This window comes from Microtus oregoni, unplaced genomic scaffold, assembly GCF_018167655.1.
Source record: "Microtus oregoni isolate MIOR12 unplaced genomic scaffold, Mior012 000006F_ref0000085, whole genome shotgun sequence".
Lineage (NCBI taxonomy): Eukaryota > Metazoa > Chordata > Mammalia > Rodentia > Cricetidae > Microtus > Microtus oregoni.
Genome location: NW_024543065.1, coordinates 38,536,300 through 38,559,478, shown reverse-complemented (window position 1 = coordinate 38,559,478; position 23,179 = coordinate 38,536,300). Strand labels below are relative to the sequence as shown.

The following is a 23,179-nucleotide window of genomic DNA, read 5'->3' as shown; positions in this document are numbered from 1 at the left end:
GCTACAGTGATCTTGGAATCCACTGATCTCACCATGTTCTCCACCATCCTGAAGCAGCTGGCCAGAATGAATTCCCAAAGAAACAGTTACAGGACCAATAGGTGGCAGGCACCAGGCTGTGGCAGCGTTCTCCAGAAGGCAGTATATGATTTCAATCTGTCCAGAATATTATATTTTTTTCTCCCTTAGCTAGGCTCCATGTGTACCAGTAATCAAGGGGAAAGGGAATAGTTCCTCTCACCATCACCCCTAGTAACTCACTAGGAAATTTTTGCATTCCTGTACTCTCAACCTGAAGTTCTGCTGATCCAGAAATGTTGGTTCCAGATAGGTAAGCGTTCCTGCCAGGAGCTGAAACAAACATTCCTTTGAACTGGAAGCTCAGACACCCCCTGGTCACTTTCGGCTTCTAATGCCCTTAAACCAACAAGCTAAGAAAGGAACAAATGGTATAGGAGCGGTGATTGTTCCATGTTCCCTTGGGAGAAGTGTTTTCCTCTCTATTCATTTTGCTTTTTAACACAGTGAGATTAACCAGAGCCATCCGTGAAACTGTGGGTTTGGACCTATGTGTTAGAGTCTGGTGGGCTCAGCAGAGGTCTGTAGCTAAAGGCTGTAATTATTTTCCCACAATCCATCAATAGCCAACATTTGAGAGGTAAAGAGTGGGTCCTGTGAGCCTTTCCCTTTCCTAGACTGATGTGGTCTAGTGTGAGGACAATGCAGGTAAGTACAGTTGCTGTTGGTTACTGATTACAGCAGCTGTATGGAGTCTAGAGAATGGCATGTCTAAGTCCTTCCTCCTCTTTTCCTTCTTATTCCCTCTCCTTCTCTTCTTCGGTGTTCCCAGAGCCACAGATGAGATAGAGTAACTGACGTTTTTAAGGCTGGTCTCACATACCTCTCTTGTTTTCTACATCTGGAACAGTCACTAGTCTATACATTCACCACTGCATTAAACATTTTCTTCTTTGTTTTATCTACAAGCACCTTCAGCATAAGTCACAGAAGACAAACTTGTCCCTTATTTAGTAAAACGACAAAACCACTATCCTGTAGCTAAAGCAATACACACAGGATGAATTCAGCCCTAGGCTGTTAGCAAGGACCTTACAAGTGACTTCCACCTATTTGATTTTAGAATTCAAGCTCCTTAAATGTCTCACCCCAAGGCACAATTGTAGTATTTGGTTTGGGCTCTTCATGTTTGTGTTAGTGATGGGACACTGGCATCTGAATTTAGCCTATTATGTTATCGTTGTAGCCAGGGAGGCTGGTAGTCAAGTAGAGGTTAGGCTGCCTTTCAGGGTTCAGAACTCACTGTGGGGTTCAGATACCGCGTGCTCCTAGATCAGTTCTGCTCTAGGCTGGCAGCAAGCATGTGGGGAGGCTGTGCAGAGCGGGTCCAGGGCAGCCTGACAGCTCGAGCTGTGTGGAAGACGGCCTGAGACGCAAGGGGAGGGACTGATCCCCCGATAGGGCGGGGACACTTACCCGGAAACAGAGGTTGGGTGGATTTAGCTAATTGGCTGCGTGTTAGAAGAAGGATGGCGAATGGGCGGGTTTAGAGGAGTGACGTAAACGGAAGCTGGGACTAAATTTGTGTGAGCACTGGAAAGTGGACTGCGGAGCCGAAGCCACAAGTGTCAAGTCCCCTTGTCTGTGGTTGCACCGGGGCCTGTACCCTGGGGAATCGTGTGGTGTAGTCTTGGGTGCGGAGGACACGGCCAGGTGTCGCGGGGACGCAAAATCTCCCTGGAGCCAGTGTCGCCGCGCAGGGCGGCCTGGGAAACTCAGCAGGCGGCCCTGGACCTCCCAGGTCAGAGGAGCTGCGGGGCTTGGACATAGGAGGGAAGGGACCAGACATGAGAACATAAGAACTGGAATAATCCTGTTTTATTCCCATTATCTTCTGATGCCAAAATATTCTTATAAGAACACTTGCGTAGAATATTTGAATGTATCTGTTGATGTGTGCAAACGCGGTTCTGTTAGCAATTGTGGAAACGACAAAGCTATTGAAATTTACAATCGTGCATACTAACTTACGTGTCATACCTCTCCCCTCTGCAAGAGATTGGCGTATGAACCTGACTAGATTTCCGGTGTACTTTTAGTTATTAATCTGAAAGGGACGCTTGAAAATTTCGTTGAATCTGATTTTTTTTTTTTTGCGAGTTCCGCAAGTACGGTTGTAAACAATCTTTAAAAGTAAACTTTATTTATCATTAAGTTTTCATCGTGAGGCATGCCTTTTGTGCTGTAAATACAGTATTCTGAAAAGTCCTTGCTGACTTGATGTCACACAACTTTAATTCCAACACTCAAAAGGTAGAGGTAGGTGGATTGCAGTGAGTTGGAGGCCAGCAAGATCTACATAGTGAGTTCTAGGACAGCCAGAACTTCATGGTGAGATCGTGTCTCAAAAAACAAAAATATTAAAACAACGACAAGAAAAAAATAGTCAAAGAAAAACAAAATGTGTTTTATTGTGCATGTGCTGAGTTTGTAATGTTGCAACTTAGAGCCTAAGAAGAACAGCATGCTGTTTTATAGTATCAGATCACAGTATATTTACAGTTAAAATAGACATTATAAGCCAAGTGGGGGCGGCACATGCCATTAATCCCACCACTGGGGAGGCAGAAACTGGTGGATCTTGGAGTTCCCTGCTAGCCTGGTCTACAGAGTGAGTTTAAGGATAGCTAGGATGACAGAGAGAAACCCTGTTTGGGGAAGAAAAACAAAGAAAAAGAGAAAAAAAAATTAAAAAGTATTATAGTGGCCTCTGCTGCCACCTGGGGCCTTGGTGATATCCCAGCACCAGCTGCTTCTAGGAACTACGTGTGCCACACTTTTACTGCCCATTTTTCAGTTCAAGGACATTAAGGTTGTTTCCATTTTGTAACTATTGTGAATAAAGCAGCAATGAATACGGTTGAGTAAGTAGCATAGGATCTATTTAATAGAATGTTAAGTCCTTTGAGCATATGCTAAGGAATGGAACAGCTTGGACATGTGCTGAATTTATTTAACATGAGGGTTTATTTATTTAATTGGTGAGTATTTTAGTTTTCAGTGTGTCTAGTTTTTTGTTCATGGAATTTTTATTTTCTATAGTTTTGTTTTTATGTGGTTGCTGGTTGTATTGTTCATAGAATTCCTCCTTTTCTTTGACAATTAGTGTTTTGCTATTTTGTTCATGGTTGATTACATCCCAGTTCATGTGAAATTTATTATGTCCCATGTTCTCAGGGATTATTCCGCTGACTGTCCTGTGTTTGTGTTACCTCTAATTTATTGTTGGCAGTGCTGCTTTAGTGACGTCGTTTGTGTTAATTCGTGACTATCTTGAAATGCATTTATGTCTCCATCAATTTTAAGGAGTAGTTTTCTTTGTGCAACAAGATGCTTGATGGTGATTTTCTTTTCAAGATTCAAATGTTGTTTTATGCTACTCTGTTTTGGGGATCATTGATGAGACATCTGGTAGAAATCTGTTGCTTTGGTCTTTTCATGTGGTTGGACATTGTATTCTAATGACTTTCAGTATTAATTTTTGACTTTTCCTTTTTGACCCCTTGATTTAAAAGCAAGTCATCTATCCATTCATTGTTCCTGAAAGAGAAACTCAAAGAAGAGAAACAATAAGAAATGGCTAATTCTACAGCAAACATGCCACAGGTCAGTGGTCCTTTTTTCTTTTTATCTAAATACATTTTATTTTCATACATTTAGTTTTCTTCTTTTAATAGTTTTTTAAATTTTATTATGAAAAATGATGCAAACAGACAATATCACTCATGGAAACTAAGCAGACCCAAAGACTATACAACTCAGTGTATTTTTATATAGTCACAGTAGTCAGCGGGAACAGAAGCCTTGGAGTCTTGTGTGGGATTTATTTTATATTTTCACAATCTATTATATTTTTATTTACTTATCCACCACCAAAACTTCAAAAACCTTTGATAGAAATAGAACTAGGAAAGCACTTCGCATTATATCCTTTTTCATTATATCCTGGTCTTCATTACCTTCATTCAGTCCCTGATCATTTCACCTTTCCTTTTCTCTTTTCCCATGTTGTACTGTGCCCTCATATATGTTGTTTCTATATACATATGTTATTGGGTAGATTCTGCCTATGAGCAAAAATGTTGTGTCTTCTTTCTAAAAGTGTGTGACTGCCTTTAATATTACACATTTTGGTCTATCCATTTTCCTGCAAATTTTTATTTTATTTTTCTCTTTAGCTGAATTGTACTCCATTTATACAATTTTAATTATCCATTCATCTGTTGATAGATTAATTGTTTGATTCCAGTATTTTTTTTCTTTGGTGATTAAAACAGCAGTAAACATGGGGTAGAAATATCTCTGTAGTGGGGCATGTTGTTCTCTGGATATATGGCCAGGAGTGAAAGAGCTGGCTCATGTGTTATATCTCTCAATTTTTTTCAATAACCTGCATACTAATTCCTACAATGGCTCTATTAATTTGCACCGTCTGATTCATCAACAGTGAATAAGGATTTCTTTCTCTTCATATTCCCTTCAGCATTTATTGTCAGGTTTGTTGAGGACAGCCATTCTGCCTTGGATGAATAGTATTTCCAAGTACTTTTAATTTTCTTTCCCATATGGCATTTTTGGGATCCGGAACACTTTTTTGAATGTTTATTGGCCATTTGTGTTTCTCTCTTCACAAAGTGTCTATTCGGTTCATTTGCCCATTTGTTAATTGTCAGTTTTATTTTCTTGCTATTTAATTTCTGTCATTCTTGCTAAATCCTAGGTATGAGCTCTTATCCAAGTGTTGCTGGTACAAATTCTCTCCCATATTGTGGGTATCTGTGTGCTTTGACTATTTCCATTGAAACAGTCTTTATTTTCATGTAATTCCATCTGTTGACACTTGGGTCAGTTCCTGTGCTGTTGGTGTTCTTTCTAATCAATAAGTCCTTGCCCGTGCCAATATTCTGATGGATAGTCTCTATGTTTTCTAGGTTTCTGTGTTTCTGACTTTAAGTAAGACTTTTGATCCATTTTGAATGGATTTTGTACAAGGTGAAAAATAAAAATTTGATTTCATTCTCCTGCTGGATCAAATTTGACCAGCACCATTTGTTGAAAATGCCATATTTTTGTAATGTATCTTTTTGTCTCTGTCAGATTTTAAGTAGGCATAGACTTTTATTTTCTTTTTGGGTCTTCTATTTTCTCATCCCCTTTCTGATTTTATGATGATACCAGGCTATATTTATGACTACAAATTTATAATATAATTCCATAAATCCTCACTTATATCACTTTTGTCATTTTTATCCTTCTCAGATTATTCCCTTCCCCCACCCCCAGAACAAATATCTCACATGAACTTTATTACCTTTAATTTAAATATCTTTCCACATTGACTTATGAACAAAAAATATATTGGTGCCTAATTGTTGTATAAAATGGACTATATCCTTATATATTGTTGAATAAGCATCCATGTGCCATGTAGCCTCTATTTGTGAGTTCTGTCCCATTTCCTTGAATCCTGGTTATAAAAATGCATACTGTGACACATGGATTGGTTTCATAACATCTTAGAAATGTATGGAGTTAAAAGAGACTTAAATCTTGATTCTTAGTACTAAATAATACTTGATTCCTGATACTAAAGTTTTTTAACATACTATATAGTACAGAATGTGGCAACTCTGTGTGGCTTGATTTTGCCATGAAGCTGACATTCTTGAGTGTAGATTCAGATTGTTGTAGCATGAATAATAAAAACCCAGAGACAGATATTGGAGTTCAACCTGAATATCAGAGCAGCAAAGCAGCCAGCCACTAGAAGGACCTTTTACCTCTACCAAATTTTCAGACTGAAGGGGTGAGATCCTGTCTCCATGAATCCTCAGACTCCTCACTCCACTTAGATCTTGTCTCTTTCCCTTTATATTCCTCTCTTGGCCCAGTCATACCACTCCTGTCTCAACTTTTCTAGTGCTGGGATTAAAGGCATGTGATCCCAACTGCTGGGATCTTTGTGTGAGTTCTGTTTCTTTTTTAGACATATTTAATCTTGTGTAGCCATGGGTGGCCTTGAACTCACAGAGATCCATCTGTCTCTGTCTCCCAAGTCCTGGCATTACAGGCGTGTGTCACACTTCCTGGCCTGTATAACTGACTGGTGTGGCTGCTTTGCCCTCTGATCTTCTGGCAAGCTTTACTTATTAAAATACAAATAATATGCCTCTATAGATTGATTCACATTGTTGTCCACTTGTATTTCTTTTTTGGTGTTTAATATCATGGTAATGATGACGTGCCCATGTGCTTTTTGACACCTGCTATCTGTTTGTCTCAGAAGAATTGCTGCTCACATCACTCACTTGGTTAAGATGCTAAACTAGAAATATCAGTATTTTTCCTTTGTCTTTTTCCCCCCCAAACAGCATTCCTCTGTGCTTTTGGGGTTGGACTCATTGTGTAAAATTATGTGGAATGCTTTAGAAAAAAATGTCTTGAGGTCATTGACTGATTGATGTGCTGAAACAATCACTTTGATGCAGAAAGAAAATTCCTCATGATTATTATTTTTGCTTTAATGTCTTTCTGTTTGACTGTTAGCTCTCTATGCCTACCCTGAAGCTACAGTGTTTTAAAGACGAGATTTTAGCTATGGGCTTTGACCTGAGGTTTACATTTCTATTTAATATTCATGGCAGGGACACAATATGTCACTGCTTTACATTTTCATAGAAATAACAGGAGAATCACAAACACTCTACCCTAAAATCTGCTAGACAATATAGCATAAGTACTGAAAAAGAACACATAGAAGACTATCAAATTCAGACCCAATAGCTCACGTTTTCTCCTAAGCCGTTCTTCTGTACTCTGCCATATTTGCAAGGCTCTGAAAGTATCTGTAATTTGCAGAATTTAATATATTTGTTGACTCACATGAAATCTATGTCATTTTGTTAATCCCATTGACAAGAATAAGATCACTATCACAGTATGACTCAAATTTGAAGTATGCTTGTTTTTTTTTATTGAGGTGTACCCATGAGCTGGCCAGCGACTCCTCCTTAGGTTAACAAGAGCAGCCCCAACTTTTCCTTAGGTTAAAGATAAGAGCCCTGAGCCCCAAGTCCATCTTTTGGGCCCCTTTCAGGAGTAAAGTCACAAATTGTTTTATAGAAGGGAGACAATGGAGCAATAAGAAAATAAAAAATCTTTTTTAAAAAAATCAAATAGACACTATGTAATTAGGGAGGGGTAAAGGAGAGTAAGGATATTCTCAAAAACAAATCAAGGTCGTAGTTTGGTATTGGGAGAAGCCGCTAGTTTGTTTCTCAACCATCTTTACTCGAAATAATCACACAGAAACTATACTATTTAAATCATAGTTTGGCCAATCACTTAAGTGTATTGCTAGCTAGCTCTCATATCTTAAATTAACTCATTTCTATTATTTTATATTTTACCATGATGCTTGCAGTTTTCTGGCAAGGTTCTATTGCATCTGTCTCCAGCAGCAGCTACATGGCTTCTCCCTGACTGCCTACTCTCTATATGTATCTCTTTCAGCCTGGCTTCACTCTGTTAAGCCATTGGCCAAAAGCAACTTTTTTATTAGCCAATGGCAATAAAACATATTCACATCATACATCACCTCCCCCATTAGGTTGGGGAAAGTCAGGTTCCAGGAAACAGCGCCCCTCAACTTTCACAGTAAGTAGAAACTTAATTTTAGAACTAGTGTATAATGACTCCTGCCTTCAAAATGAAGTTGGGCAGCTTCCTCAGCTTCTAAATGAATCCACAGTTATTACACTTGCATGTACATGTTTAGTTATGACTTAAACAGTATTTGATTTGATTTTTTTACTTCCTTCAATTTTAATTACTTTTTGTGAGTGAAGTGAAATATTCTTCAAAACTTTTAAAATTGTCTATGTTGGCTTATGCATGTGCTTAGGAAAATTTTAGATAATATCAAATGTGGCTGTTGTGGATTTTTTTATCTGCTTTATAGTAGCCCAGATATTCCTATAAAATTAATTTCTTAGAATACTTGATCTGATATGTTAATATTAAATGGACAGTATTCAGTGCTATTACTATCTTTCTTACTATGGGAAAAAAAGTAAAATCAGTCACATATTCTGCCTTCCATACTTACCCCTTTGCTACTTAATGGTGTGGCATTGGACCTAGAGTTTACATATCCCAACTAAGCCTGTTAAAATAGAGTCATGTAAGGCCCAAGTACAGACAGGATTGATTCAGTGTTACGATTCCTCATCACAGAGTTCCCTGCTCATTCATGTCTGCTATGATCCTGTGTAACAAAACATACCATTCATGGCAAATAGTTAATCATGTCCCAACTGTAAATCTCGGCTATTTCATGTATATTGCCTGTAAGATTATTCTGTCATCCTGTTTCCATAGAGTTAAAAAAAATTCATTATAGGATGTGACCATTTTTTTTATTTTAAATATTTATTTATTTATTATGTATACAATATTCTGTCTGTGTGTATGCCTTCAGGCCAGAAGAGGGTACCAGACTCCATTACAGATGGTTGTGAGCCACCATGTGGTTGCTGGAAATTGAACTCAGGACCTTTGGAAGAGCAGGCAATGCTCTTAACCTCTGAGCCATCTCTCCAGCCCGGATGTGACCATTTTTGAGATTAACTTTTTGAGTAGTTGTCTTCGTTCGTTTGCATCCTGTCTCAGTATGTTCTGGAAAGCACCTTTCCCGGCATCGTGTGATCAAAATGTACTTTGTGTTTCAGGGTCTGTTGACTTTCGGGGATGTAGCTGTGGACTTCCCACAGGAGGAGTGGGAATGCCTGGACTCTGCTCAGAGGGCTTTGTACATTGATGTGATGCTGGAGAATTACAGCAACCTGGTCTCAGTGGGTGAGAACGTTTTGCTTATAGAATTCCTCATTCATCCTTCATACGTACTGACTTCATAGGTTATAAACTCTCCGTTAAGCTGTCATTGAAACTACAGGAGACTAGGAAATTTTGATAGTAGGAAAGAACTTTTTCATGGTATTTAGTTTTTTCTTTTCATTTTCTGTTTTTGAGAACCCTTCATTTAGTTTCCAAGATGCATTTATGAACTCAGTAGCGTAGAATATTTCCACCAGATTCTTAAACCCCCATGTCCTTTGTAGTTGTTTAGCGGTGGCTATGAGAATGAATCACAGAAAACAGCAACCCCACATGGGAGTTTATAGATAGAGGGGTAAGGGGGCATTTGTGACAGCCAGCTGGGAAAGAGAAGTAGTACAGAAGAGAGGGATGGGGAAGGTGCAGGTAGAACTTGTTTATAAAGGGCCCTTTTTTCATGCTTACAGAGCCTACACAGCCTCATAACACATGACTTAATGACATACGGCTTTGGGCCCCTGGGCTGACTAAGTATTTGCCTGAATGCTAGCATATAGATCCTGTTGCCTACAGGGGGCTGGCCAGCTTAATGCCTAGATCCTAACATTCCCAATTTTGTTAATTATTAAAAGGTGAGGAATTAAGGAGCATACCAGGTAGGGCAGGAATTGGGGTGCCTAGTTCTCAAGACTGCTGCTGACATAGGGGATGTCAACCATCTTTGGGGGACCTGAGTGCTGGCCATGTCCTGGGGTAGCTGGTGTTTTCGCTGCCATCCAGGCTATGTGGAAGTGTTTGGTGTCTCTTGGACCTGGTGAGATGCTGTCATAGCAGAAGATAAAGTTAAATTTAGGGAAAAATATTTTCTTACGTCCTGGAAATTGAAGGAGGGGAGTGTCAAGACCAGGGATAGGTGGGGAGACTTAGGCTGTCTATTGACAGTACTTATCTGGAGTGCATCTTACCTGTTCTAAGAACTTTGAAGGCTTAATATAATAGTAACATAGAGAGAGATATCTGGAACATGTTTTATTCTTTTAAATGTTTCAAATAATGTTTAAAAAAAATACCAATTAGCTTTTGTCTTTACAAACCTTAAAGCACCTGTTCTTTCCCCATCACCATGGCATCACCTTAACACTCAGGAGACACAGGTGGTTGATCTCTGAGGACTGTTAATAGTAGAGAATTGTACTGAAATCTGTTTTGTGAGTCTTCTTTTTTTGAGTCTTGGGGTATGAGTATCTCTGGGGTGTTGTTTTCTTTTATGAACTCAGGCATGTTTGATAGTCTTGTGCCTTCAACTCTGTGGCTAATAGCTGATAATCCTGTAACAACAACTGACTTGTTTGATTAGAAGTTTTGAATAAGTCATTGGTGATGCATAGACAGGAGATCAATCAAAGCAGGGTGTTATTAATATAAATAGGAGAACATGGATCAGCCTGGGGGAGGAAGAGGACAGTAAGGAAAGCATATGGGTTTCCCAATCTGGCAGAGTACAGTTGTGGGGTAAAGCCTCATTCTTCTGAAATTGGGGATAAGGCAGTTTATCTTGGTGTCCTCTGAAACTTAAGGGAGCAGGGTCCTGTCAGAGTTGCTGTGTATGAAGAAGGATGAGCTTGAGGTGGAGGGGTTTGAGATGAGATAAATGAATGCAATAAGGAAGGCCCTTAAGCTGAGTAGCTGTTGGAGTTACAAGAATTACTTTGTAGGGGCCCTGCCATTTAGGAGAAAGACATAAGGGGCATTGGTCTGGAGGAGAGAAAAAGACCTGATCCCCAATGTTGATCAGAGATAGATAACAGTCATACATAGTTGAGGTAGAGAGTAGTCATTAAAGTTCCATAGATGGGAACAGAGGTGATAAAGTAAAGGGGTGAAGAGGTGGTCAGGGAGACTGGGGCTTAGAACCAATGGCCCATACACGATATCAAAGGGTAAGATGGGAAGAGGTCATTTGGGGAGAGCCTGGAGCCTGAAAAGAGACAGAGGCAAGAGCTTTTACTTAGTCATGGTGACATTCCTTTGACATTTTATTAAGAATGTTTTTTTTTTAAAGCAGCAGTTAGTTCATTCTATTTTTCCTGAGGACTGGGGATGGTATGAGATATGATAAATGCTAAGGGGTGGTGAGAGGTTTAGATAGTTTGAGAGGTCTGAGAAGTAAATTTAGGACTGTTGTCTGATTGAAGAGAAGCTGAAGTTCCAAACTGGGGGATAATCTCCCTGAGAAGGAGGTCCAAGACTACTTGAGCTCTCTCTTTTTTTTAATTATTTATTTTTATTGAAAATTTCCACCTCCTCCCCTCCTCCCACTTTCCTCCCCTCCCCCCTCCCTCTCCAGCCCAAGGAGCAGTCGGGGTTCCCGATCCTATGGGAAGTCCAGGGTCCTCCCCGCTGCCCCCAGGTCCAGGAAGGTGAGCATCTAAACAGACTAGGCTCCCACAAAGCCCGTCCATGCAGTAGAATCAAAACCCAGCACCATTGTCCTTAGCTTCTCCGTCAGCCTCCACCGTCAGCCACATTCAGAGAGTCCGGTTTGATCACATGTTCTATCAGTTCCAGTCCAACTGGCCTTGGTGATCTCCCATTAGATCTCATTAGTCTCAGTGGGTGGACGCACCCCTCGCGGTCCTGACTTCCTTGCTCATGTTCTCCCTCCTTCTGCTCTTCATATGGACCTTGGGAGTTTTGAGCTCTCTTGTTAGAGGTTGGAAATGCTTCTATCCAGCCTGAGAATGTATCCACTAGGACCAGGAGCTATTTAACTCATCTGACTATGAGCAGGTGGGTAAAATCAAGTTGCCAGTCAGTCCCTCGGAGGGAGCCCCTGGCTTGGTGTATAGGAAAAGGGAGGCTACAATACCTGGATTCAGGGTCTGACATCTGACAAGTTTTACAAGAGACAGTAATAGTTCTTAAGAAATGCAAGCCATCAGGAGTGGGCTGGAACTGAGCCTTGACCAAATGAGAAAGAGCCTGCCTATTAGGATGAAGGAACTGGTGTAAATGGGACAGAATTTGTCAAGTATCACTGGGTGATTGTGGAGATGTGGGTTGTAGAGTTTGGACTCCCTGTATTGGGTAAGGTGAGTCTGGGCTGGGCCCTGGAGGGCTGCATCTCTAGCTGCCTTGTCACCTGGCTGTTTCCCCTAGAGATAATGGAGCTCTTGGTTTGATGAGACCAGCATATAGCTTTGGGGAGATGGGAGGCTTTCAGCATGGTGATAATCTGACCTGAGTTTGTTATGCATTCTCCTTTCATTGTAAATAGCCTACACTCTTTCCAGATATCAACACAGGACAAGGGGATATGAAAAGCATGTTTAGAATCTCTATAAACTTTTAGGAACAATCCTTGTGCCAATTGGAAGGCACTGGTGAGAGCTATTAATTCAGGCTGTTGATTAGTAGTGTGCAGGGAGTGCCTGTGCTCCACTACCCCAGTATCTGATGCTATGGCACAGCCTGTTCTTCGTGTCCCCTCACATAAAAAGATTCTCTCATCTGTGTGACTGGTGTAGGTGGCCTGAGGTGCCTTCCTGTATGTATGAAGCATGTGGCAGTAGTTCCACTAGGGTTTCAATGCAAGAGTGAGAAGGGGAGTGGTCAGTGTTGGGTTGAGAAAGAAGATTTGAGATATTGAGGGGTGGGCAAGATTGGAAAGTAAGTGTGACATCTTATACTAGTGCCATCTGGAGTGAAAGAACTCAGGAGCTGGGTAGAGTTTGTAAGCCTTTATAAGTTAGGAGATGGGACACGTTGGAGGAGAAGATAGTGGCAGGTAAACCATAGGTTAGTTTGTTTTGATTCACGAATGAGGAGCTCCGCAGTTGCGAAAGCAAGTATGCAGGGTGGCCATCCCTGCGTGATTAGATCTAGGTTTTTTTTTTTTTAACAGGTATGCTGTGGGTGCAAAGATAGGTCCCAGCTGGTGGCCTAGGACCCCAAGAACTATTCCACATTTTCTTTTACAAAGAGGGAGGAAGGACGAGTTAGAACTGGGAGATGAAGAGCTGGAGCCTAGAGAAGAGCCTTTTGGGGCTTCTGAAATGGCTTAGTAACAGGATTGAAGAGAGGTTCATGTGGGGGACTCAAAGTTGCCTCATATAAGGGGCAAATCATGATTGAAAAAGAGGGAATCCGGGAATGCAAGAAGCCAGCTAGTCTTAGGAACAATAAAATTTCTTTTTTAGTAGAGGGGACTTTAAGAGACTGGAAAAGGTGTTTTCTTTCCAAGGTAATAGCTTTGTGAGTTGGGGTAATTTTTAGTCCCAAGTAGGTGACCTGAGATGAGGCCATTTGGGCCTTGAAAGATGAGACTCTTTAGCTCCTGTTGAACAAGAAATTTAGACAAGCAGATGTGTTAGTTTGGCTAATTTCTAAGGACAGGCTACAAAGTAAAATATCATCCACATACTGTATAGTTTAGATTTAGGGGAGAGACAGAGAGAGAGAGAGAGTAGGTCTGAAATCAGAGCCTGACCAAATAGATGTGGGTTGTCTTGGAAACCCTGGGGTATGATAGTCCAGGTAAGTTGTGTGAAGAGGTGAATGTCAGGGTCAAAAGTGTTCAGGTAAAAGCAAAGGTATTTTGAGACTTTGAACTGACAGTGATATGGAAATAAGCACCCTCGAGACCCAGAATTGAGAAATGAGAGGTCTTTGAGGGTATAGTGTAGAGAAGGTTGTAGGGATTAGGTACCATGCACTAGAAGGGAACTAATGAGTCAGAGGTCTTGAACTAGATGGTAGGTTTTGTTAGGTTTCTTAACTGCAAGAATAAGGGTATTACCTGGAGAGGATATAGGACAAGGTAGTTTTTTTTCCCTAGGAGGTCAGAGATGATAGGTTTAAGTCCCGTAGTGCTCAAGAGTGGAAATGCGTACTGGGCTTGGGTAGTGTACTGCTTAGGTCTTGTAATTGAATGACGATTGGGGAATGGTGTCCAGCAAGAGAGGGCTTTTGGGTGTCCCAGACTTGGGGGTTCACCTGGGATGCTGGTAGAGGAAAGGACATGTTGGAATCGGTAGGGTGTGTACCTAGGAAGAGGAGGAGGAGGGTGAGTCTAGGATCAGGCAAATGAGGAGAGCAAAAGAAATAGAAGCTCCTACTTTGGCTGAAAACTCCCTTTCCAGCAAGGGGACAGGATAGGTTGTCCTGTCTAAAACTAAGTGAGTGGGAGAAATGCCACTAAAAATGTAATTGAGTGGTCAGATATGATGAGGCAGGTAAAGCTATCCCCCACCCTGACAATGGGGAGATGGGAAGGAGAGGTAGGTCCTCAAAATTCCCTCAGGACCGAGTATATGGTACTGGTGTTGAAGAGAAAATAGATGGATTACATTGATACCAGGATGTCTACCTGAGGCTCCCTGTCAGAGACGACAGTGGTTGGGTCAAAAGAGCCTGGGTCCCTTTAGTCATCCATGGCTAGGCCTACCAGCTTGGCTGGAGGGTAGTCTATGTTTGATGTCTCCATGCCAAAAGTGCATGGGGGCAATCGATTGACCAGTGTCCCTCTTGAAGATACTTAGGACATGGCCTAGGGGACCCATGGGGATTAGGGGAAGCCTGGGCCCAATTACTTTCCTGGCCACATTTGTTTAAGGGACTCTATTGCTTTCATAAAGTCACTTTTTTCCACTTCTTCTATGTTAGGGTGTTCCAGTCCTTCTGTTGTAAGATCATTGGGTTCTGGTGTTTTCATGTTGTTTTTCAGATTATTGGGTGAATTCTTGCCTTGGCGCCTGCCCATCTCCTCCTATCTATGCTATCTGATGGGTCTTTTAAAACCGGATCAGGTTTCCCTGCTGGCCAGGGGCTCCTCTTACAAAATGCCCTTGCTCTGTTTCCTGGCTCCTGCCGGGAGCCAAGATCCCTCTCACCCCTCAGAAAGGTCTTCAGGAACAGGACCAGGCTCCCCGTTTGCCAGGGACCTTGCCAACAAAAGGCCTACCTCTTTGATTTAATTGTAGTGGGGCGATCTGCTCTCGGTGTTACGCGCCGGGTCCCCGCCACCTGCGTCTGCTGCCGTGCTGGTCCACGCCGGTCCCCACCGCCTTCCTGGCCACATTTGAAGCTGGGAATCGGAGATACTCGCTGAGGCTGTTGGGATGGCCTTGGCCAGCATTTGGTATTTTTGTTCATGGGCTTTCTCATATCTCCCATGATATAACTTAAAGGCCAGTGCTAAGACTTTTTTCTGAGACATTAGGGACCTTTTTTTTTTTAATGTTTAAGTTTGGCACTAATGTTGGCGAAGCTCTGGAAAAAATAGGTCATAAGGAGTTGTCTGCCCTCTGGTTGTTCAGAATCTAGGTTTGTATATTGTAAGAGGGCCTTTGGGAGGCATTCTGGGAACTGAGACAGATTTTCCTTTCCTGAACTATTTCCTGAAGTTTCTTGTAGTTCCTTGGCATAAGGGTAGACTTGCCAGGAGGCATGACATATCTTGCCTGGCAGAGACATGCCAGGAGGCCGGTTGTAAACTGATTTCTAGCTAGAGTGCTCCCTGGAGTGTATTATAATCCCATTTGGTGTCACGATCAGGGACCACCTCTTCCCCAACTGGATGTGCTGCATTAGTTTGATGAACCTTGTCTGCATGAGCTCTAGCATGTTCCCAAACTTGCCTGCATTCCTCAGGGAGTAGGTTGTTAGGTAAAATTATATATATGCTAGAAAAGGTAAGACTATAAGATTGCATTATATATTAAAATTCCTTTATGAAATTGGTAGATTTGGAGGTATAAGAACCCAGTTTTGTTTTCTGTTTGGGAGAGGTTTGCCATAAGAAGGGGACATGACCTTGACCAATTTATTCACTCTGGCTACTTCTTGGAAAAGGACAACTGTTACCAGACTGGTTGGTGCAGGGTGTGGCACACCATGACATCAGAATGAGTGACAGGAGGAGTGAAAATGGGTGCAAGAGTTGGGCAATTGGAGTGGTCCATTGCTGGAGAAGAAGAGGATGTTTTATAGAAGCATTTCAGTTCCAGGAGGTCCCATTTATTAATTGTTTCTCTCAATGTCTGTACTACTAGGGTTATATTTAGGAAGTGGTCTCCTGTGACAATGTTTTCAAGTGTATTTCCCACTTTCTCTTCTATCAGGTTCAGTGTGGCTGGCTTTATGTTGGGGTCTTTGATCCATTTGGACTTGAGTTTTGTGCATGGTGATAGATAAGGATCTATTTTCATTCTTCTACATGTTGATATCCAGTTATGCCAGCACCATTTGTTAAATGTGCTTTCTTTTTTCCATTTGATATTTTTTGCTTCTTTGTCAAAAATCGGCTGTTCTAAGATGTGTGGATTAATATCCTGGTCTTCGATTCAGCCCCGTTGGTCCTTCTGTCGTTTTTTATACCAATACCAGGCTGTTTAAGAAAGACACGTAAGGAAATGTTCAACATCCATAGTCATCAGAGAAACGCAAATCAAAACAACTCTGAAATTCTATCTTACACCTGTAAGAATGGCCAAGATCAAAAACACTGATAACTTAGGCTGGAGAGGTTGTGGGGTAAAGGGAACACTCCTGCATTGCTGGTGGGAATGCAAACTAGTAAGCCCCTTTGGATGTCAGAGTGGCAGTTGAGAGGGACCATGAAAAAAGCCTAGCAAGTCACAACACCAAATGTAGTTGTGTAGCTGTGGCTAGGGAATGAGTCATGGAATACAACAAACCCACATGGGAATTTATTGATAGAGAGATAAAAGTGTGATTTGTGACAGTTGACCAGGAAAGAGAAGTGCTACAGAAGAGGGGGTGGTAGCAGATGGAGCTGGCTTAAAAAGGAACAAAAGCCCTTGGAGTATGATTGAACATCCTTTGTATTTATGCCCAAGAGTGATATTGCTAGGTCTTGAGGTAGTTTGATTCCTGATTTTCTGAGAACCGCCATACTGATTTCCAAAGTGGTTGTACTAAGTTTGCATTTCCACCAGCAATGGAGGAGTGTTCCCCTTACTTCACATTCTGTCTAGCATGTTTTTGATCTTAGTTCTTCTGACTGGTGTAAGATGGTATCTCAGAATTGTTTTGATTTGCATTTCCCTGATTGCCAAGGATGTTGAACATTTTCTCAAATGTCTTGTGGTCATTTGAAATTCTTCTATTGAGAATTCTCTATTTATATCTGTACCCCATTTTTAAATTGTATTATTTGGTATTTGATGTCTAATTTCTTGAGGTTTTTTTTTTCCCTTTAGTTCTTTATATATTTTGGAAATCAGTCCTTATGTGGGGTTGGTGAAGATCTTTTCTCATTCAGTAGGCTGCCTTTTTGTCTTATTGACTCTGTCCTTTGCTTTATAGAAGCTTCTCAGTTCTAGGAGTTCCGATTTATTTATTTTTGCTCTCAGTGTCTGTGCTACTGGTGTTATATTTAGGAAGTAATCTCCTGTGCTCATGCATTGAAGGCTACTTCCCACTTTCACTTCTATCAGGTTCAGTGTGGTTGGATTTATATTGAGGTCTTTAATCCATTTGGACTTGAGTTTTGTGAATGGGAATAGATGTGGATCAATTTTCATTCTTCTACATGCTGACATTCATGCTAGCACCATTTGTTGAAGATGCTTTCTTTTTTCCATTGTATATTTTTAGTTTCTTTGTCAAAAATCAGGTGTTCATAGGTGTGTGGATTTTCATAGATATATGGATTAACATCTGGATCTTCAATTCGATTCCATTGGTCAACCTGTCTGGTTTCATGCCAGTACAAAGCTGTTTTCATTACTGCAACTCTATAATAGAGCTTCATGTCAGGGATGGTGATACCTCCTGAAATTCCTTTATTGTACAGGATCGTTTTGACTATCCTGGGTTTTTTGTTTTTTCATATAAAGTTGAGTTTTGTTATTTTCTCCTTTTTTATTGTTTTTATTGAGCTATATATTTTCTTTCCACTCCCCTTTCTTCTCCTCCCCTTCTACTTTCTCCCATGTTCCCAAAGCTCCCAGTTTACTCAGGAGATCTTACCTTTTCCTACTTCCCATGTCAATGAGATCCATGTAGGTCTCTCTTAGAATCTTCTTTTTTGTCTAAGTTCTCTGGGATTGTGAATTTAGACTTGTTTTTCTTTGCTTTATTTCTAAAATCCACTTATGAGTGAGTACATATTATATTTGTCTTTCTGGTTCCGGGTTACCTCACTCAACATGATGTTTTATAGGTCAATCATTTTGCCCACCAATTTCAAGATGTCATTATTTTTTTTCCTCTGTGTAGTACTCCATTGTGTAAAAGTACCACATCTTCTTTATTCATTCTTCCGTCAAGGGGTACTTAGGTTGTTTCCAGGTTCTTGCTACAACAAATAATGCTGCTTTGAACACAGTTGAGCACATGTCCTTGTAGTATGATTGAGCATCCTTTGGGTATATACCCAAAAGTGGTATTGCTGGGTCTTGAGGTAGGTTGTTTCTGAGAAATTACCATACTGATTTCCAAAGGGGCTGTACCAGTTTGCACTCCCACCAGCAGTGCAGAAGTGTTCCCTTTACCCCACATCCTCTCAAGCATAAGCTGTCATCAGTGTTTTTTATCTTTGACATTCTGACAGGTATAAAATGGAATCTCAGAGTTGTTTTGAGTATTGTTCTTTTGAGGTCTATGAAGAATTGCGTTGGTATTTTGATGGGGATTGTATTAAATCTATAGATTGCTTTTGGTAAGGCTGCCATTTTTACTATGTTAATCTACCTATCCAATAGGTAGAAAGAGGAATAAAAAGGGGATTCGTGACAATTGTCTATGAAAGAGAAATGATGGAGAAGAAAGGGTAGGGGGAAGACAGAGCTTGTGTAAAAAGGTCCCTTTGTGCATGTGTACAGAGTCTTACACAGCCATTTAATGCATGCTGTATGAGGCATGGCTATAGGACTCCTGGGCTCACTAAGTATTTGCCTGAATGTCAGTGGATACATCCTGCCAGCTGACAGAGCAGGCCAACATAAAGCCTGGATCCTAACATCCATTGTTGTATTTTACATTGTTTGAATTGTGGGAAAAACTAGAGTTATGCAAAGTGATAATGCTCCCTAACTATGCTAAAAATTCTGATAGGAAATAACTTGTGAAATCATTTCTATATTCTTCTACATTGTATTCTCTTCATGTAGTGGGCAGAGTACTGTGTTAGATGTCTGTATTTTTTAAAATTCTAGTGAAAGAGCCTCAGAGAGATCCTTCCCTCAGGAGGAGACCCCTAACCCAAGGAACAGTCGAGACCACTGGCTGCAATTAGCAAGAGGTTTATTGGGTGGGAACAGGTACCCATGGGCGGCAAAGTCCTTTCGGAGGACTTGCACGCCTGCAGGCTGGGAGGAGGTCTTTTTATAGGAAAAGGGTGGCAAAAGCAGGCATACAGAAGCAATGCATGGTTACAGGGATCTCATTGGTCAGTTCGAATGAGGCGATGGGTTCATTTAGGGGACAAGTTCCCCAGAGACATGAAGGTCTGATAATAATAGCAGACTTGGCCCTATCTAGGGTACATGTAGTTTTTCCCAGAACTGTTCATTCCCCTCCTAGGCCTGGTGTCTGACCACAGATATCCTGTTTGACCGCCTAGGAGTACTGACTTTACCTTGAACTTACATTTGTTTGTGTGAAGGCTTTGCAAAATGGCATTTCAGCAGCTAAGCTGGGGTCTTTCACTAGCATGGATCATGGGTCATGGGTTACCTCACAGAACACATAGATTATTATATACAGGGTAGGCCTGGACACCTGTCTGAAGAAAATGAGATTGCTTTGGAATGTGGAAAGGAGAGAGCAGCCACAACTAGGGTGAGCTAGAATAACCAGGACAATAGTGATGGCTTCCAGTGAACAAGAAAGTAAGAGCTATGAATGTTTTTGCAGTATATAATTCCACTTGTGTTAATAAAGGCTGCTCATTTGTTCCCAGCTACGTAGACCCCAAATAATCACACAGAAACTGTATTATTTAAATCACTGCTTGGCCAAGTGTACACTTGACTTAAGTGTATTTCTGGCTAACTCTTTTATCTTAATTTAACTCATTTCTGTTAATCTGTGTATTGTCACATGACTGTGGCTTACTGGGTAAAGTTCCATCTCCAATGCCTGTTTTTGGTGGGGTATATGGCTTCTCCTGAATCCGTCTTCTTTCTCCCAGCATTCAGTTTAGTTTTCGCTGCCTACCTCTAGCCTACCCTATCACAGTCCAAGTCAGCTTCTTTATTCATTAACCAATAAAAGCAACACATATACAGACAGTCTTCCCATACCACACTTGCATGAATTCCTGATCATTTAACTTAATATAGTGTTCTGATCCCAGGATGCATCCTGCCTTTTGTAACTATTAGAAGACATTGTGTCTATTGCACCTGAATTATGGTGACTTTATACTAGTGCAAAATGCAATTTTATTTGAATATGACGATATCAGACTAGAATTATAAGCTTAATGTGAGTCCAAGAAATAGAATTATTTTCTAATTGCCTTCCTTGTATGCATGTCTTCATATTACATCCTTCATTTTCTTTCCAGTGGAGAACACACAGACAGACTTCTAGGAAATAAACTCAGGAGTCGATGTGCAGAGTGGACTTGAGAGTAACCCTATGAGTAAAGTTAAGAAGCACTGCAGTGTATGGAAATCAAGCAGTGAAGGATAGACCATGGCAGCCCCGCCTCAAACAGTCTAGAGCCTCTGCTATCCGGCAGAGTACTTGCTTTCCATCCATCACATTTGAAGAATCTAATGCCTTGTTTTAGAAAAAATAAAATAAACCTCCTGATGCTTTTAGTAGTTCTTTAATCTTAAATGGAATTGAACCATCTGCTTAGTAAGTACAAATACCATGAATCTGGAATTGAACTACATTCTTCTTCATCAATTTCACACACAAAAAAAAAATCTAGCTTAAAATATAGACATGTCTTCTAAATAAAATCAGTCAGTGAGCTGTATCCCAAAGCTAATTATGGGCATACCCTCATTATTTTTTCCATGGTTTTCCAAGTTAGATATTTTCAACAAAGATGGGCTATCTGTTATAAATGACTGACCTTTGAAGGCTGTCATGTGTTTTTTTTCTGAGAATCCATACAATTACAACAAATGAAAGATACCAAATTTTGGGAGTTCTAGTCTAAATAGTCCCACGTTCGTTTATCTTAAAAGGGAGCTTAGGGAGGCATTTATTAAATGTTTAATCTTGGAACAAGCCCTGTTAATATGACTTGTGCTCATTTTCAGAGAACTATTGCAAATGTGATCCTGCCCATCAACATATGAATAATAAAAAAGAGTTTTCTCAGTGTAATCAGCCTGACAAAATGCTCCATGACCCCTCCAAAGGTGCAGTTTCTAGAACAAGTGAACCTGCAGAAAGCTCTAAAAATGGCACCTGCAGTAATCACAGGGATGCCTCTGTTGACTCATCAAACCTAGACAGACATGAAAGCATGCACACTGGAGAAGAACCTTGCAAATCTAAAGACTGTGAGAAATCTTTAAATTTGAGTTCCGACATTACTCAGGATCAGAGTCTCCACACTGCAAAGAAAGACAACAGGCAGGAAGAATATGATGATTATTTCAGCTCTGCCTACAGTCTTTTGCAACAACCAATCTTCATTGGAGATACACCACACCAGTGTGAGAAATGTGGGAAATGCTTCAGTACTGCCTCAAGCCTCACTGTACATCAGAGAATTCATACTGGGAAAAAACCCTATAAGTGCCACTTTTGTGGCAAATCATTTAACCAGTGTGCAAATCTAAAAACACATCAAAGACTTCATACTGGGGAGAAACCTTATAAATGCAAAGAATGTGGAAAGTCATTTCCTCAGTTGTCAGCACTTAAAAGCCATCAAAAAATGCATACAGGAGAGAAGCCTTACAAATGTAAGGAATGTGACAAATCCTTTGCCCACTGTTCCAGTTTCAGGAGACATCAGAAAATCCATGCTGCTGATCAACATTATACTTGTCAAGAATGTGACAAGGTCTTTCATCAGCTTTCACATCTTAAAAACCATTACAGACTCCACACTGGAGAGAAGCCTTACAAATGCAATGACTGTGACAGATCCTTTACCCACTATTCATCATTTAGAAGACATGAGAAAACTCATTCTCTAGAAAAATTTAATGAATGCAAAGAATGTGGTAAGTCCTTCCTTGAATTATCACATCTTAAAAGACATTACAGAACTCATACTGGTGAGAAGCCTTACAAATGTGAGGTATGTAACAAATCCTTTACTGTGAGTTCAACTCTTAGAACACATCAGAAAATTCATACAGGAGAGAAACCTTACAAATGTAGGGAATGTGACAAATCCTTTATCAAGTACTCACATCTTACAAGACATCAGAGTGTTCACACTGGAGAGAAACCTTACAGATGTAAGGAATGTGACAGATCTTTTACTGAGTTCTCAACTCTTAGAGAGCATCAAAAAATTCATACTGGAGAGAAACCCTACAAATGTGGAGAATGTGACAAATCCTTCATCCAGCGTTCAAATCTTAGAATACATCAGAGAGTTCACACTGGAGAGAGACCTTACATATGTAAGGACTGTGGAAAATCTTTTACTAAGTGCTCAACTCTTCAAGCACATCAGAAAATTCATACTGGAGAGAAACCTTACAAGTGTTTGAAATGTAACAAATCCTTTACCCAGGACTCACATCTTAGAACACATCATAGAGTTCATACTGGAGAGAGACCTTACAGTTGTAAAGAGTGTGGCAAATCTTTTACTAGGCGCTCATATGTTAAAGCACATATGAAAATTCATACTGGAGAGAAACCACACAAGTGCAAAGACTGTGACTTTTCTTTTATTCAGATGTCGAATCTTAAAAGACATCAAAAAATTCATGCTGGAGAGAAACATACTGTTGTAAATAATAAGACATAGCATTTTCTGGTACTCTGCTTACAAATCACAACACTATACAAAATAGAGACATAAAGATAAGAAACATTTGGAAGCCTTTAATGAAGGTTTAAATTTTTAAAAATACCTTAGAGTTTATGTTAAATTAAAATTATGCAAATGAAACTGTGAGGAAAGTTTTTATTTTTGTGTGTATGCTTGCTTTGCTGCAAGTATGTCTGTGAACTAAATATATGCCTGATGCAAGCAGAGGGGTCATCAGATGTCCTGAAGCTGGAATTAGGGAACTGAACACCGGTCTTTAAGAAAATCAGTACTCTTACCCAATAAGCCATTTCTTCAGCACCAAGTAAAAAATGT

General features: G+C 40.4%; 1 protein-coding gene across 2 annotated transcripts; it reads left to right on the top strand.

Annotated features, from left to right (window-relative positions):
* The first annotated feature begins 1,579 nt into the window (after positions 1-1,579).
* Positions 1,580-23,179, top strand: LOC121449252 (zinc finger protein 54-like). Of its 2 annotated transcripts, none has more exons than XR_005974507.1 (4): positions 1,580-1,819; positions 3,594-3,684; positions 8,808-8,934; positions 20,450-20,687. XR_005974507.1 is itself a non-coding variant. In XM_041653556.1 (4 exons), the coding sequence occupies exons 2-4, from the start codon at positions 3,655-3,657 to the stop codon at positions 22,838-22,840; spliced, it is 1,836 nt and encodes a 611-aa protein (XP_041509490.1). In that variant the 5' UTR covers positions 1,580-1,819; positions 3,594-3,654; the 3' UTR covers positions 22,841-23,179. The 2 variants fall into 2 exon arrangements, 1 of the variants encoding a protein (XP_041509490.1); XM_041653556.1 differs by lacking the exon at positions 20,450-20,687 and adding an exon at positions 21,162-23,179.

Excerpts from the sequence above, each read along its gene's own strand:
- LOC121449252 (XM_041653556.1), top strand. The coding sequence starts at position 3,655 with ATGGCTAATTCTACAGCAAACATGCCACAG. Across the intron at positions 3,685-8,807 it reads CTACAGCAAACATGCCACAG|GGTCTGTTGACTTTCGGGGA; the intron begins GTCAGTGGTCCT and ends TTTGTGTTTCAG. Across the intron at positions 8,935-21,161 it reads CAGCAACCTGGTCTCAGTGG|AGAACTATTGCAAATGTGAT; the intron begins GTGAGAACGTTT and ends GCTCATTTTCAG.